The sequence below is a fragment of the Rhamphochromis longiceps genome, linkage group LG3 (assembly GCF_057381845.1).
Source record: "Rhamphochromis longiceps isolate RC_006_pf linkage group LG3, R_longiceps_female_GT1.1, whole genome shotgun sequence".
Taxonomy (NCBI): domain Eukaryota; kingdom Metazoa; phylum Chordata; class Actinopteri; order Cichliformes; family Cichlidae; genus Rhamphochromis; species Rhamphochromis longiceps.
Genome location: NC_140559.1, coordinates 32,711,545 through 32,727,402, shown reverse-complemented (window position 1 = coordinate 32,727,402; position 15,858 = coordinate 32,711,545). Strand labels below are relative to the sequence as shown.

At 40.9% G+C, this 15,858-nt stretch overlaps 1 protein-coding gene across 3 annotated transcripts in view; it reads left to right on the top strand.

Annotated features, from left to right (window-relative positions):
- LOC146674177 (uncharacterized) overlaps positions 1 to 14,008 on the top strand; it is a 29,341-nt gene extending 15,333 nt beyond the window's left edge. For all 3 annotated transcript variants that reach the window (XM_085394645.1, XM_085394637.1, XM_085394628.1), the window contains 11 exons: positions 300 to 379; positions 502 to 525; positions 767 to 1,115; positions 1,490 to 1,543; positions 2,008 to 4,644; positions 4,734 to 4,812; positions 7,671 to 7,781; positions 11,712 to 11,999; positions 12,716 to 12,832; positions 12,919 to 13,040; positions 13,129 to 14,008. In XM_085394645.1, the coding sequence (XP_085250771.1) occupies positions 300 to 379; positions 502 to 525; positions 767 to 1,115; positions 1,490 to 1,543; positions 2,008 to 4,644; positions 4,734 to 4,812; positions 7,671 to 7,781; positions 11,712 to 11,999; positions 12,716 to 12,832; positions 12,919 to 13,040; positions 13,129 to 13,203 (3,936 nt within the window). In that variant the 3' untranslated portion in view covers positions 13,204 to 14,008. The remainder of the gene's footprint in view (positions 1 to 299; positions 380 to 501; positions 526 to 766; positions 1,116 to 1,489; positions 1,544 to 2,007; positions 4,645 to 4,733; positions 4,813 to 7,670; positions 7,782 to 11,711; positions 12,000 to 12,715; positions 12,833 to 12,918; positions 13,041 to 13,128) is intronic.
- Positions 14,009 to 15,858: the final 1,850 nt, after the last annotated feature.

The window sequence follows — 15,858 nt, the reverse complement described above, 5'->3', positions numbered from 1 at the left end:
CACTAAGTTATTCTTTTAGTGTTTCTTGTTCCGTGGTTTTATTGTTCAATCAAAAACTAGCAAAAGTATAGAAATATGTTTGCACTTATTTTCCATTTGCAATTTTAAAACACCAAGATTTTTTTTCTTTGCCTTGTACTATCGTAGAGGGCAGTAAAGAAACTCACCAGGACCTCTGTCCTGTTACTTTCACAAATTGGGCCTGTAGCGCACCCTTTGAGTACCACTGTGTTGCTCAAATATCCTCAGGAAGAAAACAATTGTACTGTCACTGATGTAATATCTTTCTGTTTTCTCAGATATGCATTGAGATGGCTGAACCTGGTGGATTAACACAGGTGATGGAGAGCAATGTCACCAAGGACTATTTATCTTCTTGGTAAGTGTGTTCCACAATCAGAAGTGAGACAAAGAGGAAATTGATTTTAGACTGTGTGTTTTTTTTCTTTAAAGTGTCTTCATGCTTGTCTGACCTTGTGCTTTTTTCTCTCCTCTTCATAGGAGTAAAGTCGGACGTATTGAGTCGTGAGTATCTTTCATTTTCAGGTTTAGTGGCAGAGTCAAAACAGTCATGATGACTGCTACACTCCTCAAGGTTGTGCTATAGTAAACAGTTCCCAAAGATGCAAAAAGAGAAGAGTGTGATTTAGACATAAGCAACTCTAGATTAGAAATTTGAAATGGAATTTCTTATTTCACATTAACATTTTGTGACAACAAACCTCTTTTCATAGTAACCTACTGGCATCTTTGCTTTTAAATTCAGTTTGAAGAGTCTGAAACAGCGTCTGCAAGACTCGGGTGAGAACACACTTAACCTCGAACTGGAAACCGAGAAGGCCGCAGAATCGACCGCTGTCCTGCAGCCAAGTGAGGAAGGCCAGAAAGCAGCAGTGAAGGAAGAGGGGCCACCACAAACTTTGGTCACTACTCCTGATGCAAACGCCGCCCCCGCTGCTTCTAGCGCTGCTCCTTCAGCAACAAGCCCAGTCAAGTCTGAGGAAAAAGACTCAAAACTTCCTCACATCAACGAGGACGTTTTCATGGCCATTACAGCGGCGCTTCGTGAGCATAGACAGGGTCGAGAAAGTAGGGCACAGAGCAAGGACAGAGAGGTAACACTTTAAATTTCACTGTGTTGTCCCAAAATATCTTAAGACACTAAAAGCCTTATGTTGGAGATTACATGTGAGCATTGTATAGTAGTACACTGTCGATTGTTGCGGTAAAGCTGCAGGCTGTATGAATAACTAATGCTGATTATACAGTTTTTAGATTTGCATTATTTCTGGAACTGATAAATTAAAGCGAAGGTCATCATTACATATAGTCTTATTTTTTTTTTTGTAAGTTTGTGCATGTCCAGTCCTTAGCATCACCACTCACTAAACACATTTTAGGCCATATTTTAGCGCTTGCCAAAACCAGCACAGAATAACGCAAAATCAGTTCGGTTTAATCTTTTTTCTTATCTTATCTTCATTTCTAGAGCAAAAGCAGCAGCCCTAGTAGGGCACAGGATGAAGACACACCAAACAGAAAGGTAAACGTTCATCAGACCCACGAGGATTTAAAATAGTAATGAAGTATTAATGTTTGGTGTTTCTTTTTGTTTTGTTTTGTTTGGTTATTGTGGGGGGGGGGGGTTGTTGGTTAACTCAAACACTTAATCACACTGACAAAATTCAATGCTGTTTTTTCAGTGTAGATTGTCTTTCACTGCCTATTCTTACATGGCCTCTTAACCATTATTGTTGTTAAATTAAAATGTGATGCTTTTCTAAGGTGTTATAGGTATGTAAATGCTACAAAATGGCCATTTCTGAGGGGCATAATTTGTTTACTGACATCCTGATCATATAGGAGGAGACATTTGGTATATTATAGTTTTCTACATACAAGGAACCATATACAATGTCAGTAAGGTTATATTTGTGATAGTTACACTCTGATTATAGGGTAAGCTGTTTCATGGCTCCACAGACTGTTTTTGGTTTTTCCATCTAGGTTCAAGTTGATAATTTAGAGAAGAAAGTTTCTTCAGAGAGCCGCCCTTTTGGTGAGCCGGATTTCAATGTAGACGACTTTGTCACTGTTGATGAAATTAACGATGACGCAGCAGACGCAGACCCCAATGGTGAAAGCTCCTCTTCAACTAAGCCAAAGTCCACAGAGAATGCGGAAAGTCAAAGTTCAGCTGCATCTCCTGCTTCCAAACGAACCTCAGCAGGGTCCTCCAAAGACTCCAGCAGCTCAGCCTCTCCCTCATCCAAGCCCACGGAATCTTCTGAGAAAAGCAGTTCAACCTCCTCACTACGAAAAAGTAAAGACTCATTTGACTCCACCAAACCCGAATCCTCTGTGAGTGTCAGTAAGCCTGTTTCCTTTTCTGGTGAGAAAACGCAGCCAAGCAAACCTCCAGACAAATTGCCGCATTCTTCGTCCTCGGGTTATAGGACCCGTTCAAAAATGGCATCAACCACTGCTGCAGAGCTAACAGAGGAGAGTGCAGCAACAAAGTCTGACCTCAAAGTGTCAGCAAAGGAAAATCAAACTAAAGTGGAAACATCATCAGAGACACAGCCACCTGCAGAGGGAGAGGGATTAGGGATGAAGAGCCAAACACAGACTCTGGAGACTGAATGTAAGGACGCACACAAAGAGTCAAAGAAAAGCAAAGGAGATGGGGAAAAAGACAATGTGGGGAAATATCCACAGGAGGAGGAGGATGATGGTGAAAGTTACCAGATCCTTGATTCGATCGATGAGCCAACAGATGAACAGATAGATGAAGACTCAAACCAAGAGACTAAAACAGAGTCATCAGGGCCTGAGCAAACCCAGAGTTTGCATGAGGGGGAAAGTCAGGTCTTGAACAGCATTGATGATAAAGGCTCAGAGGAGTCCAGTAAAACAGAAACGGATGCTCCTCTCTATGTGATAGACAACGTTAGTGAAGACCAAGCCAGTACAGTCCAAGAGGACAGTCATCTGGTCAAAGATGAAGTTGCCACAGCAAAGCAGCCGTCTGAGGAAAAGATTCAAGAACCAGATGCAGCTGATAAAAAAGAAGGGTTGGATCCAAGCATGAACCAAACTCCAAGGTCCAGTGGAGATGGAAAAGAAATGAATGAGGAGATGCTCTCAGAAAAATCAAGCAAAGCTTCCAAAGCATTTTGCCAAACTCCAAATAATGAAGAACAAGAAAACAAAGGCAGTTCAGCAGATGTTACTAAACAGAAAGCCTCTGAGAAGTTAGATTCAGTCAATGATTACACCAGAGGAGAAGATGACGAGAAGAAACTTAATACTTCGAAAGCAGTCACTGAAGGAACTGAAGAAGAGGAAGAAGCTTACCAGGTAATTGATTCTGTGGAAGAAGAGCCACCGACCACAGAGACCGAGGCAGAGGCTGAGAACAAGGAGGAAAAAACCAAGAAAGACGTTGAAGTGGCTAAACGAGCTGAAAGACCAACAAGGAGGGGTAGACCGAGAACAAGAACATCTAAAAGAGAGGAGAAAGAGACACAGGAGGAGATGATCTTTGAGGTAGTGGATTCTGTTGAAGATGAATTTGTTCAAGATGTCTCCACCACAGAGAGGCCTGGTAGAAGGAGGTCGGCCAGAGGAAACAAAGAAGATAAAAAGACGCCAACTTCCACAGTTACATGTATAAAAACCGTCAGGGAAGAGGAATCTACGTCTGAGATCCTAGACTCAGTGGAGGGTAAGGCTGCCATGAACGAACCAACCATCACAACAAGGTCAACCAGAGGAAGAAGAGAAACTAAAGAAGACGTCTCAAAAAAAGACAAGACACCAACGAGAAGGAGGCCGACACCTGCCAGAGATTCTCAGGAACCAAACAAGGAGGAACCTCAGCAAGTGAAAGAGAGCACACCAACAAAGAAGAGCGAGGGGAATGCCACCTTTACAATAGTAGACCCAGTGCAGGATGAAGTTATTAAGGATGAACGGGCCATAACTCCGGAAAAAAGAAAAAGGGGAAGACCAAAGAAGGACACTAAAGTAACTAAAAAACAAGCTGCCATGAAGAATGCTGCATCTAGTAAAGTGGCTGATGAGGAGGAGGCCATTTATCAGATTGTTGACTCAGTTGAGGATGAGACGGCTGACAATGAGCCTTTGAAAGACCAGAATACAGAAGAGCCAACAGTGCCTAAAGACGATAAAGACTCAGCATCACCAAAAAATGCAGATGATGAGGAGGTGGTCGATAAAGAGGAGTGTTTGGATCACACTGCTGAGGTTAGTGATGCTCTATCTACTGAAGACGAGTCTGGTACAGCAACGAAGGAAGAGAAGCCAAAAACAGATACTAAAGAGGCCACTGGGTCCCAAAGTGAGGCTGCTGCACCAGAAGAAAAAACAAATCTGGAGGAAGACACCCTGGAGCTGGTCACTCTGGATGAGGTGGGAGCAGATGATGCTGGGGAGGAAAGAGCAGTGGAGGGTCAGGACTGGAGCAGGGAGATCACCAAGGGAGAACCTGCAGAGCTCATCACTCTGGATGAGATTGTTGAAGAAGAAGAAGAGGAGGAGGGGGAAAAGGCAGAGGAAAGCACAGTGGAGCCCCGCCCACCAACACAGGAGAGCCAATCGGTGGAGGCCGCAGACATAGAGGTAATGTTGAGATTTATTTGAGCATCTTTGTTTCCTCTTTAGTAAAAACAGAAAACTCGATGGTCGTGATTTCGTGTCTTTGTTTTTAGACTTTTGCGACAGCAGCTGAGGTAAAAGAGGAAGCAGAGAAGACATCAGGATCTGCTAAACGCAAACATGATGAAACAGGTCAGTTTCATTCTCCATCCATCCATTTTTTTAACTGCTTGTTCGAGTTCGGGTCGTGGGGGCAGTCGGAAGTTCAGACTTCCCTGATAGTCTCATTGCTGGATCTGCCCCGGGGCCTCCTCCCAATAGGACACAAATGACCTTGAACAAGAAAGCCTGCTCTGCTGTTCAGTACTGAACAAATGTAAACCACAGCACCTAGGAGTTGCCCAGGAGGCATCCTAGTCACACACTCAAACCACCTGAATAGAGTTCGATTTGCACGGTCAGATTTTGTGGAGGAGAAGCGAATGTGTACAGCATAGTTTTTGTTGGCAGGGCTCTAGAGTGCGTCACAAATGTGACCAAATTTTTCAATGGTGCGACTAAAATAAACCTTAGGTCACACCGGTGCGACCAGCTGTTCGAGTAACAAAAAAAGTCTGCAACTCTTAAAGTCTCCGTGTGGTCAACAACAGACACATGATGCCCACATTATGGTCCAGATAGTCCTTCGTGTACGTTTGAAAGTGCAGGTGGATAGAGAGAGGTGAGTAGCTTGAATAAAGCGATATTGATTCATTAAATCCTGAATAGAGTTTTAAATATAAATGTATTTTGCCAGAAACGCGAGAATCTCAGGTTAAAGCTCACAAAACTATTTCAACAACCACCAAACAGTAAAAGAGAGAGCAGAGAAACTGATTCCACACAAAGATGTAAACACACGTATCACCCCGTCGTATCAGAATCAGCTTTCTCTTTCTCGGCTTTCTCACCGACGGCACGTAGACGGATATGCAGTCGGGACTGGGAGCCGACAGCTCACTGATTCTGATGCGTCGGGTTTGCGCTTTGTGTTTACGTCTTTTTTTTCTAGATTCTGAGCTGCAGGTTTTGTCTCTGTCCAACCAAAATTCACTGAACCAGCAGCAAAAGAAGATCCAAACTACGCTACAGATTTGATAAACATCGTCATGAATTCCCTCTTACTTTTGCCGTTTTGCTTCCACCACAATAAAAATCGCACGTCATGTACACACTCTCTTTCTCTCTGTACTTCAAGAACAGTTTCCCATCTCAAATTAGTTTTCTGCATTATTCATTCACTTATTACCCACCAGTGTACAGCTGTTTACAGCGCTGTCGGCCGCTGTCTGTTTTTTTTTTTTTTTTTTTTTATACTTAAATGACCTTGGAGAACAAAGCCTAATTTCTGCTGTTCAATACTGAAGAAATTTAAAAAATTTTAAATTATGTAAAGTTGCAGAATATTTTTAAGGTTATCTGCTATGAGAAGCCAGGCCAGCAAAATCTCCTTCATGTTTTTCTGTGTTTTATTCTCAGTTACTTTGACACAAAGGCATCTGCTGTGATGCTCACACCTCTGATAAAGTCTCACAGTATCAGTACTGATAAATGATCAGAATTATAATATTTCTGACTGTCTGAGGCAAAAATGAGTCGAATCGAATTGGGACCTCGTGAATTGGAATCGAATGGATTATAGAAATCAGTGATGATACCCAGCCCTAGTGAGCAGCCTAGGCCTGACAGAAGTGGATGTAGCTGTGGGTAATGAGAAAAGATGAAAAGAACTATTGATACATTTTTTATTAAGGCCTGATCCATGTGAAATTCATAGCCAGTGCTCTGACACAGAGCCATCAACCTCTGAACGTTGAAAAATGTATCCAGAAAACACATTGTTTTTTTATTTTTATTATTTATCACATATGTCGTGATAAATGCACGTCCCAAGTGTCCCCTCTCCCCACTGCCTTTCAGCGGCAGCCAGCAGCAAACAGGTCATCAGAGGAGGCCGAGATGATTAAGTTTAATGTTGTCTACAATATTGCCAAAGAACTTTAAGCACAAGCACAAGATTGTTAGTTAATCATTTACAAATCAATATTGTCTGTATGGACATCAATCCCCCCCCCCCCCCAAAAAAAAAAAATGCACATGTAAAACTGCGGTGTTAAGTGATGCAGTTGAAAAATGTGGGTGCGCCTAACTTTTGTGCTGGCACCAGTGCAACCGTGGAAACAAGTTAGTGTGGAGCCCTGGTTGGTGTCATGTATTTGGATTTATCAGTCCATTTAAATAATTTTAAAGTATCTTCAGGTGTTTAAAGGCTGTTCAAATTCACTTTTTCTGTGTATTTGATCCAAAGGAAGAATCTAAAAGACTAAAGAACATGAAGTTAAAAGACAACATTAGTTTGTGTGGAAGCCGGGTTACGATTTATGGGTTGAATAACCAGAAAATCTGAAGTTTAAATCAGTTTGCTTTCATCAAACTTAATAGAGACATTAAGAGCAATCCCTGCTTCCAAAAGTGAGTTAGATTGATATTTTACTGATCCAGAGCACATTGAAATAGAAATAAAGAGCAGGATCTGCTGATAAAGCAATAAAAAGTATTAGTGTGCAAAAACATTGCTCTACAGCGACGTGAAATACAGTCACAGTAAAGTCAACAAAGTTTGATTCATCCGTGTTTTGACAGACAACGCAAAAGACTGTTGACAATCAGACACTAACCTAATCATGTGGTTAGACCAGAGTTAGGAAGTCCTCTAGGAAAGTTGGAAAAACAGGATTTGTCTTGCTTCTGAGCAAGGTAGTCATCTACCCTGCTAAGAATTGTCTCATTCAACTAGTTCAACTTCAACAAAAGCATTTAGATTAAACTTAATCCTATATCATCTCTTAGGAGAAACAGGAAACTTTATGCTTGACAGAAATAGTTTTATTTAAATGGAGATTTTCCCACATCGCCCTCTTAGAAGACAGCATTTAACTTGGGTATATTTCAACACGAAATGAAACTTTTTACTGTCAATACTGCCTGTGACCTCTCATTTCTTGTTTTAGAGGAGAGTTTCAATTTTGTGATGGTGGACGAGGTGGGAGAGACTGTGGAGAAGGAGGCGGTAATTACCAGGACAAGAGGTCGACCCAGGAAGAGAACCAGGCAGACCCCGGGTCAGTGTTGGGAAGGTTACTTTTAAAATGTATTCCACTACAGATTACATAATACATGCACCAAAATGTAGTTTGTAATGTATTCTGAATACTTTGGATTACTTAATATACTGTCATTGCTTTTCACAACTACATGAATGTAGCAATCACATCCTGCCAATTCCTGTTTGTTTTTAGCTTGTAAGCCCAAATCTGTCTGAATAGACAATATATTTACTGTAGGGGAGAAAAGACTTATGTTAACATACAGGGAGTGCAGAATTATTAGGCAAGTTGTATTTTTGAGGGATAATTTGATTATTGAACAACAACCATGTTCTCAATGAACCCAAAAAACTCATTAATATCAAAGCTGAATGTTTTTGGAAGTAGTTTTTAGTTTGTTTTTAGTTTTAGCTATTTTAGGGGGATATCTGTGTGTGCAGGTGACTATTACTGTGCATAATTATTAGGCAACTTAACAAAAAACAAATATATACCCATTTCAATTATTTATTTTTACCAGTGAAACCAATATAACACCTCCACATTCACAAATATACATTTCTGACATTCAAAAACAAAACAAAAACAAATCAGCGACCAATATAGCCACCTTTCTTTGCAAGGACACTCAAAAGCCTGCCATCCATGGATTCTGTCAGTGTTTTGATCTGTTCACCATCAACATTGCGTGCAGCAGCAACCACAGCCTCCCAGACACTGTTCAGAGAGGTGTACTGTTTTCCCTCCTTGTAAATCTCACATTTGATGATGGACCACAGGTTCTCAATGGGGTTCAGATCAGGTGAACAAGGAGGCCATGTCATTAGTTTTTCTTCTTTTATACCCTTTCTTGCCAGCCACGCTGTGGAGTACTTGGACGCGTGTGATGGAGCATTGTCCTGCATGAAAATCATGTTTTTCTTGAAGGATGCAGACTTCTTCCTGTACCACTGCTTGAAGAAGGTGTCTTCCAGAAACTGGCAGTAGGACTGGGAGTTGAGCTTGACTCCATCCTCAACCCGAAAAGGCCCCACAAGCTCATCTTTGATGATACCAGCCCAAACCAGTACTCCACCTCCACCTTGCTGGCGTCTGAGTCGGACTGGAGCTCTCTGCCCTTTACCAATCCAGCCACGGGCCCATCCATCTGGCCCATCAAGACTCACTCTCATTTCATCAGTCCATAAAACCTTAGAAAAATCAGTCTTGAGATATTTCTTGGCCCAGTCTTGACGTTTCAGCTTGTGTGTCTTGTTCAGTGGTGGTCGTCTTTCAGCCTTTCTTACCTTGGCCATGTCTCTGAGTATTGCACACCTTGTGCTTTTGGGCACTCCAGTGATGTTGCAGCTCTGAAATATGGCCAAACTGGTGGCAAGTGGCATCTTGGCAGCTGCACGCTTGACTTTTCTCAGTTCATGGGCAGTTATTTTGCGCCTTGGTTTTTCCACACGCTTCTTGCGACCCTGTTGACTATTTTGAATGAAACGCTTGATTGTTCGATGATCACGCTTCAGAAGCTTTGCAATTTTGAGACTGCTGCACCCCTCTGCAAGATATCTCACTATTTTTGACTTTTCTGAGCCTGTCAAGTCCTTCTTTTGACCCATTTTGCCAAAGGAAAGGACGTTGCCTAATAATTATGCACACCTGATATAGGGTGTTGATGTCATTAGACCACACCCCTTCTGATTACAGAGATGCACATTACCTAATATGCTTAATTGGTAGTAGGCTTTCGAGCCTATACAGCTTGGAGTAAGACAACATGCATGAAGAGGATGATGTGGACAAAATACTCATTTGCCTAATAATTCTGCACTCCCTGTAAGATAAGATGTTTGCTCAGTGGTGAGTAGTCTTCAGTAATAGTAATAAGTCACGTAGATACTGAAGTGGTGCATAACCCAGGAAGCTACCACAACTAAAGCAAGGTAGTTGCAGCAGGCTAACGTTAGTTTTTAAAAAAGAACTTCCAGACCTTTCTTTAGGTTGCAGTCTTTGGATGCTGAGAGCACCTTGGTTGAGTAGAGAGGGCCTAACATATGAAACAGAAAAATACGGCAGTTTAATCCATTTATTTCAATAAATTATCACCTATTTAATAGGGGTGCAACGATACACAAAATTCACGGTTCGGTTCGGTTCGATACTTTGGTGTCACGGTTCGATATTTTTTCGATACAAAAAAATGTTCATGCATTTTTAATTTGTCATTTATTAAAATTATAAATATATATTTTAACTCAAAAGTACAGTTTTTAAATTTAACCCTAACCCTTGTGCGTGTTTTTTATTTTGACAGCGAATGCGCACCTGCGGACCACTTATGTGCAGCCCTGGTTATTTAGCTCGTCATATTGCAGCCACAGAAATTCTTTTGTCCATGAAACCATAAAGCTGCACTTTCTTTTTGCCTTATAGTCTGATTTGTCATAACTTCTCCGTTTTGTGGTAAGCTTTTCTTTGGCTGTCACTTCTTCACCCTGACCTGTCTTATTTGGCTCAGCAGAACTGAAATATATATCCTGCTGCTTTTACACACGCACACACATAAGCTCAGCGATTCTCTGCGCGATCAACCTCTCACATGTTTAAGCTTGCTGCGGGAGATTTCACTTGTCATGTTTGCATAGTAAGCTAACGATTAATAAGACGATGTCAGAGGAATTGGTGCACAAATCATCATCACTCACAGATCAGTGCTGTCGCTCTCTATACACAGTTCGCACGATTGCAAAGTGAAAGCAAAAAAACAAGCGCAAATTCAAACGCGATTTCAATATGTCATATATTGACAGTGGCTCACCGATGCCAATGACATAATTACCCAGCTACATTTCTGAAAGAATGCAAAAGCATTGACATATATTTTTCCTTCCTACAATAGCCCGACGGGCAGGGAAGAGATAGATTTTGGTAGCCCGACTGAAAAAATCGCTAGGACGTCGGGCTAGCGATATTGCAAGCCCTGTATCTGATTGAGGAATCACTCATCTTTGGAAAAGAGAGTTTATTACAGAGAAATGTCTCTTTCCAAAATAAAAGCTATACTATCCGCTTCTTCTGGGCTATATTCTCAGCAGCATAAGGAGAATCATGTGCTAACAGCTGTCTAAATGACTCGGCTAAAGTTAGTAGCATGCTTGTTGTTTTTGTCTTTGCACTAGGATGATGTTGGCGTAAATGTGCAGTCATATTCGTTGTGTTCCCACTAGTGCTTTCAGGTTAATCTCGTTGAAATGACCTTAGCGCCACAACACGGCAAATCTCCGTTAACGAGCTACCGCCGATCGCTCCGTGCATGGGGCTAGACGGCAAACACGTTAACGAGCTAACTGCGCTAGCACACTAGTTCACACCAATGTAATTGAGCATTGCATGGCACATCCAACATACTGTTTTACTTTAGTCCATGACTCGCTTACCTTCAGGGTCATACGTCACATGAAAACCAAAATAATTCCAAACGCCAGATCTGAATGAGGGTGGGGGAGGTTCAATTTGCCATGTTGCAAGGAGAGCTTAACTTCTGTCTTGCTAGCTTGCCCTGTGCTCCTCCTTCTCCATGCTGTCTGTGTTGAGCGCTCAGTGGATCTGCGCTCGACAGTGCAGCCTAGGCGGAGTAGTCGAACACAGATTCACTGAGCGCTCAACACAGACAGCATCGTCAGAAGGAAAATTGATAAAATAAATTACGAATGTTGTATTGTTCAATACATATGCGTACCGAACCGAAAGCACTGTATCGAACGGTTCAATATCGATACGAATATCGTTGCACCCCTACTATTTAAGCGGTAACTATAATGGAATACAGTTACTCATATTTTGTATTTTAAATATGTAACATCCGTACATATATTCTCCAGTGGCTGGCATCTGGGATAAAGTCGTGTCAGAGCTCTGAGACATGAAGCTTAATTAATCTGTTGTTTCCTCCCACAGTGAGAAAATCTGCTAGAGGGAAACCAGAGAGCACAAAAGAGACGGAAGAGGAGGAAACAACAGAACCACTGCTTCCAGCTTCTGTTAATCCCACTTTATCACAGGACCGAGACTCATCTGCGCCGCCAGGTGACGGCCAGGCGGAGAGCCAGAGGACCGAAGAGGAAGCAGAGACCCAGCCTGATGCTGCACCTGCCCCTGCTGGACAGCAGCCAGAGTCTACGTGTCCTGATAAGGAGACAGAGCAGGGAGAGGAGAAGGATGGATGGAGCACGGTTGGCATTAAAGGTACAAAGAGCTGCTTTAAATCAACAAAATACATCACTCTGACAGCGAAAACACAGTAAACTGAATATAAAAAGAAAAATTGTGATATTTTATGGCTCTGATCTCATGTTTGTGTTCCTCACTGTGCTACATACATTCAGCCTGCGTGATGCCTGGTAGTTTTTTTCCTTCTTCAGTGATTACCAACAGCCTTGAGATGCATTTCCACTACCTTGTGGTGGTAGTAATATGTTTTACATATGTGGTTGGTGCTAAGGGCCCCAGTGTGTGCCAAGAATAATACAAGGGAGGATGGATCCAAGCTTTCTGACCCTGCCATCCTAATGTCACAGCAGAAATTGAGACTTTTTTTTTTCTTTTACAGCGTTGCTGAACTTGTGTGAATTGTGCCCTCAGTTTTGCGTTCTTAACTTAGAGAAGTTGAACCCAGTGTTCTTCTTCATTCTGATGCTCAGTTTGAATTTCAGCAGGTCATCTGACCATGTCTACATACCTACATCACTGAGTTGCTGCCATGTGATTGGCCGATTAGAGATTTACATTAATGAGCAGTCAAACAAGTGTACCTAATAAAGTGGCTGACAAACATTTCACCTTTTCAAATAAATCAAAAATCATTTGTTTAATTACTTAAGTTATAATTTAATATTTTATAAACCCGGTGGCTCCTGCAGCAGATTTGTTGATGATTAATGTGTCGCTCTTTCCATTTTCAGTTGTGGGCAAACGCAGGAGGGAGCTTGTTGGACCTGAGGCAAAGCGATCTCGCTCTCAGTCTCCGTGTGTTGTAGCAGACTTCAGACTGCCTCAGTTCAACCCCAATAGCCCCCTCGGTGAGACACACACATAAACACACACGCACGCGATTCAAATGCTGTGTTAACACTTGTCTAATTTTCCTGTTTCTACTCCTCTGCAGGTCAGGAGTTTGTGATCCCAAAATCAGGATTTTTCTGTAACATCTGCTCTGTTTTCTACCTGAATGAGAAGACCGCCAAGGAACTCCACTGCTGCAGCCAGAAACACTACAACAACCTGCAGGTACGCATGCGCACACACCATTCAGTACACAAAATCACACTCTTGGCCTAACGATGTTTGGTTTCTCACTTTTCTGTTTTTTTTGTAGAAATATTATGAGAAACGTCGACAAAGAGCTTCAAAAACGTCATCTCAGATGTCTCAAGGCTCCGTTTCTGACTGATGGACCTGATCTACTGATTATTTTAACACATCACTGTGGAGAACAAGCCAATGTTTTTGATCCTACTAGTTCAGAAACTAAACTAATCACCGTGTGGTACCTTTTGTTGTAAATGATATGTCTTCATTCATAAATTGTCTCGCAGCCTTTCAGTTAATGTTTTGTTTTTGTTTGTACAGGCTGGTGAAGAGCACAGTTTTAATTTTCTGTTTTCTATTATTCTATCTTTTATGTGAAAATATTATTGAAAAATTGTCCCTATTACTTTAGTTAACAGGTCATCAGGAGGTACCTGACAGGTGTTGATAGTATATTAAACTTTTTTTTTTTTTTTTTGCTCATTTAGATCTTTGGCTTCAGTTTCTTAAAAAGAAAAGGTTCCAGCATTATATGTTTGCTGCTGTTCTGTTAAACATCAATTAAAACCTGAACAAACCACCAAATTCATCGAGACATTTGTGCCTGTTGTGTTCATAGTTTTCTGGACATCAAGAAATGCTCTGCTTTTCTTTTTGGAGAGGGTTAGTTTTACAGCTCAGTTTGCAAGTTTTTTCTCTAGCCGGTTTATTTTTTTATGTTACTTGAATCCTAGCATATTGTATAAACTGCTGCATTGGGCCTGCTTTATTATTATTATTATTAATGAATCAATAAATCAATTAGTTTGTTTATTCAAGTGTTTATTAGAGATGGCACGATACCAGCTTTTAATGTCCGATACCGATATCATAAATTTGGATATCTGCCAATACCAATATGAATCCGATATAGTGTATTTCTTAATCAATAAAATGTTTTTTTTATATATTGCTGCATTTTGTATAAGTTCATACTCAAGTTTAAATAAACAACAACACTAAAGCTATGCTGTTATACCTGTATGTAAAAAATACACTACACCCAAAATATTTCATAGTTCAGCAATACTGATCAATCTAATAAACTTAAACCTACACCATCCTCCCTATTCTGGTATTTTAAAGAGTGCTTAAAAGAAATATTAAACAACCTAACTAATAGGGTTGCCAACTCCCAGCAAAAAAAAAAAAAAAATAGGGAACCACCCTCCACCTTGTGATACTTAATCGGGGTAATCAACTTTAACGCATGTGGAAAAAAAATGCACAGAAATCAATTATTTTTCCACAATAATTAAATAGATTCAACATTTTTCTTCAACAGAACTGCAGACTGCACAGATGGTACCGTCCCAAAGGAAAAAGTACTATAGCTTACTAGGGTATATTAGACTTAACAGTTACTATATACAGTAATGGACTTCTATACATTTTAGGTCAGATTAAAACTTTGGGTGTAAGATTCAGATAATTATTTATTAAAAGCTAGACATTTTAAATGAGAATAAGAAAGAAAAGTATGTCTTTGTGCCCCCTTTTCCCTGTTCATGCCCTATCGGCCCCCCTGGCAAAACTTTGCTAGACCCGCCCCTGCACAGTTACCAGCGTCAGCTACGTAGAAAAAGATCCTGAAAGTAATATTAAATAATTTCTATGACAGCTTATCAAGCTTAAAGGTGCGGCTATTGTTTAGCCGCTGGTTTCGTCTTACTGGTGCAAAGTGGGCCAACAACAAACGAGAGACGGACTTGCGACAGAAAAGCCGATCAGCTGATCACTGATCAGTTTCATGATTGAAGTAGCAGCAGGAGAGGGAGGGGGAGAGAAGAGGCAGTCGCTCCATATATCGCTTGTTAAGCTTAATGCCAGAATGCTTTACAAACATTCAGAGATGAACTTACACACTTGCTTTACTTCTCTCTGGGATAACTTCCTCGGAGATGAAATGCTGGATGAGGCTACAAATACACACAGCCGCTCTATCACGTGAGCACACTGCTCCCACGTGCTACGGTTATGAGCCGAGTTACGCCGTGTCGAAAGTTTTGTGAGGTGCTTTTTTTGAAACATGAAAGGGAAGGGAAGAATCAGAGCTGAAATGAAAGATCCCACGACCAGGACAACTAAAACAAGCAGAAAATCGTTAAAGAACTTCTGATCAACAAAACAGATTTTTCTTTTAAAAGCACACAAAGATTTAGTCAACCTGATTGGCTGACAAATGCTGTCACAAAGTTAAGAATTATATTTATATCACCTCTGGTTACATTTAAAAAGGTGCTGAATACATAATTAAAGATAAAATAAAGTCTGGGTGGTTCTTTTATAAAAGCAGGGCCATGGCAACACAAATCCTTTTATTAGCAGGTAATATTCACAATCAGCCATAAAGTTGATTCAAAATAAACTCAGTTTTAGTTAGGTGTAGCCTTGTTAGTATTCTCCCAGTTAAAATTCAACGGTCAGATATTCAGGAACACTAGTGGTGTAGATTTGTGCTGATCTGGAAATTATTTTGAACCACCAAAAACATGTTTTTATTTGTAATTGGGCTACAAGGAAACCATGTTGCTTAATGCTTAATGATCCCCCTGTTAGAGGAGGAACAGTGAATTTAAAAATAGCAACAGTGTGCCGCACCTTTAGCAGCGACTTTTTAAATTTGGTATCAAGTCTATAATGTTTTTAACAGTCAGTGTTCTCCATTTAAGTTAGTGATGAGTTTCACACTGCAAATTTTGAGGATGAAATGTTAAATATGATAACGGCCTGTTAACAGCAGAATGCGCTACTAGCA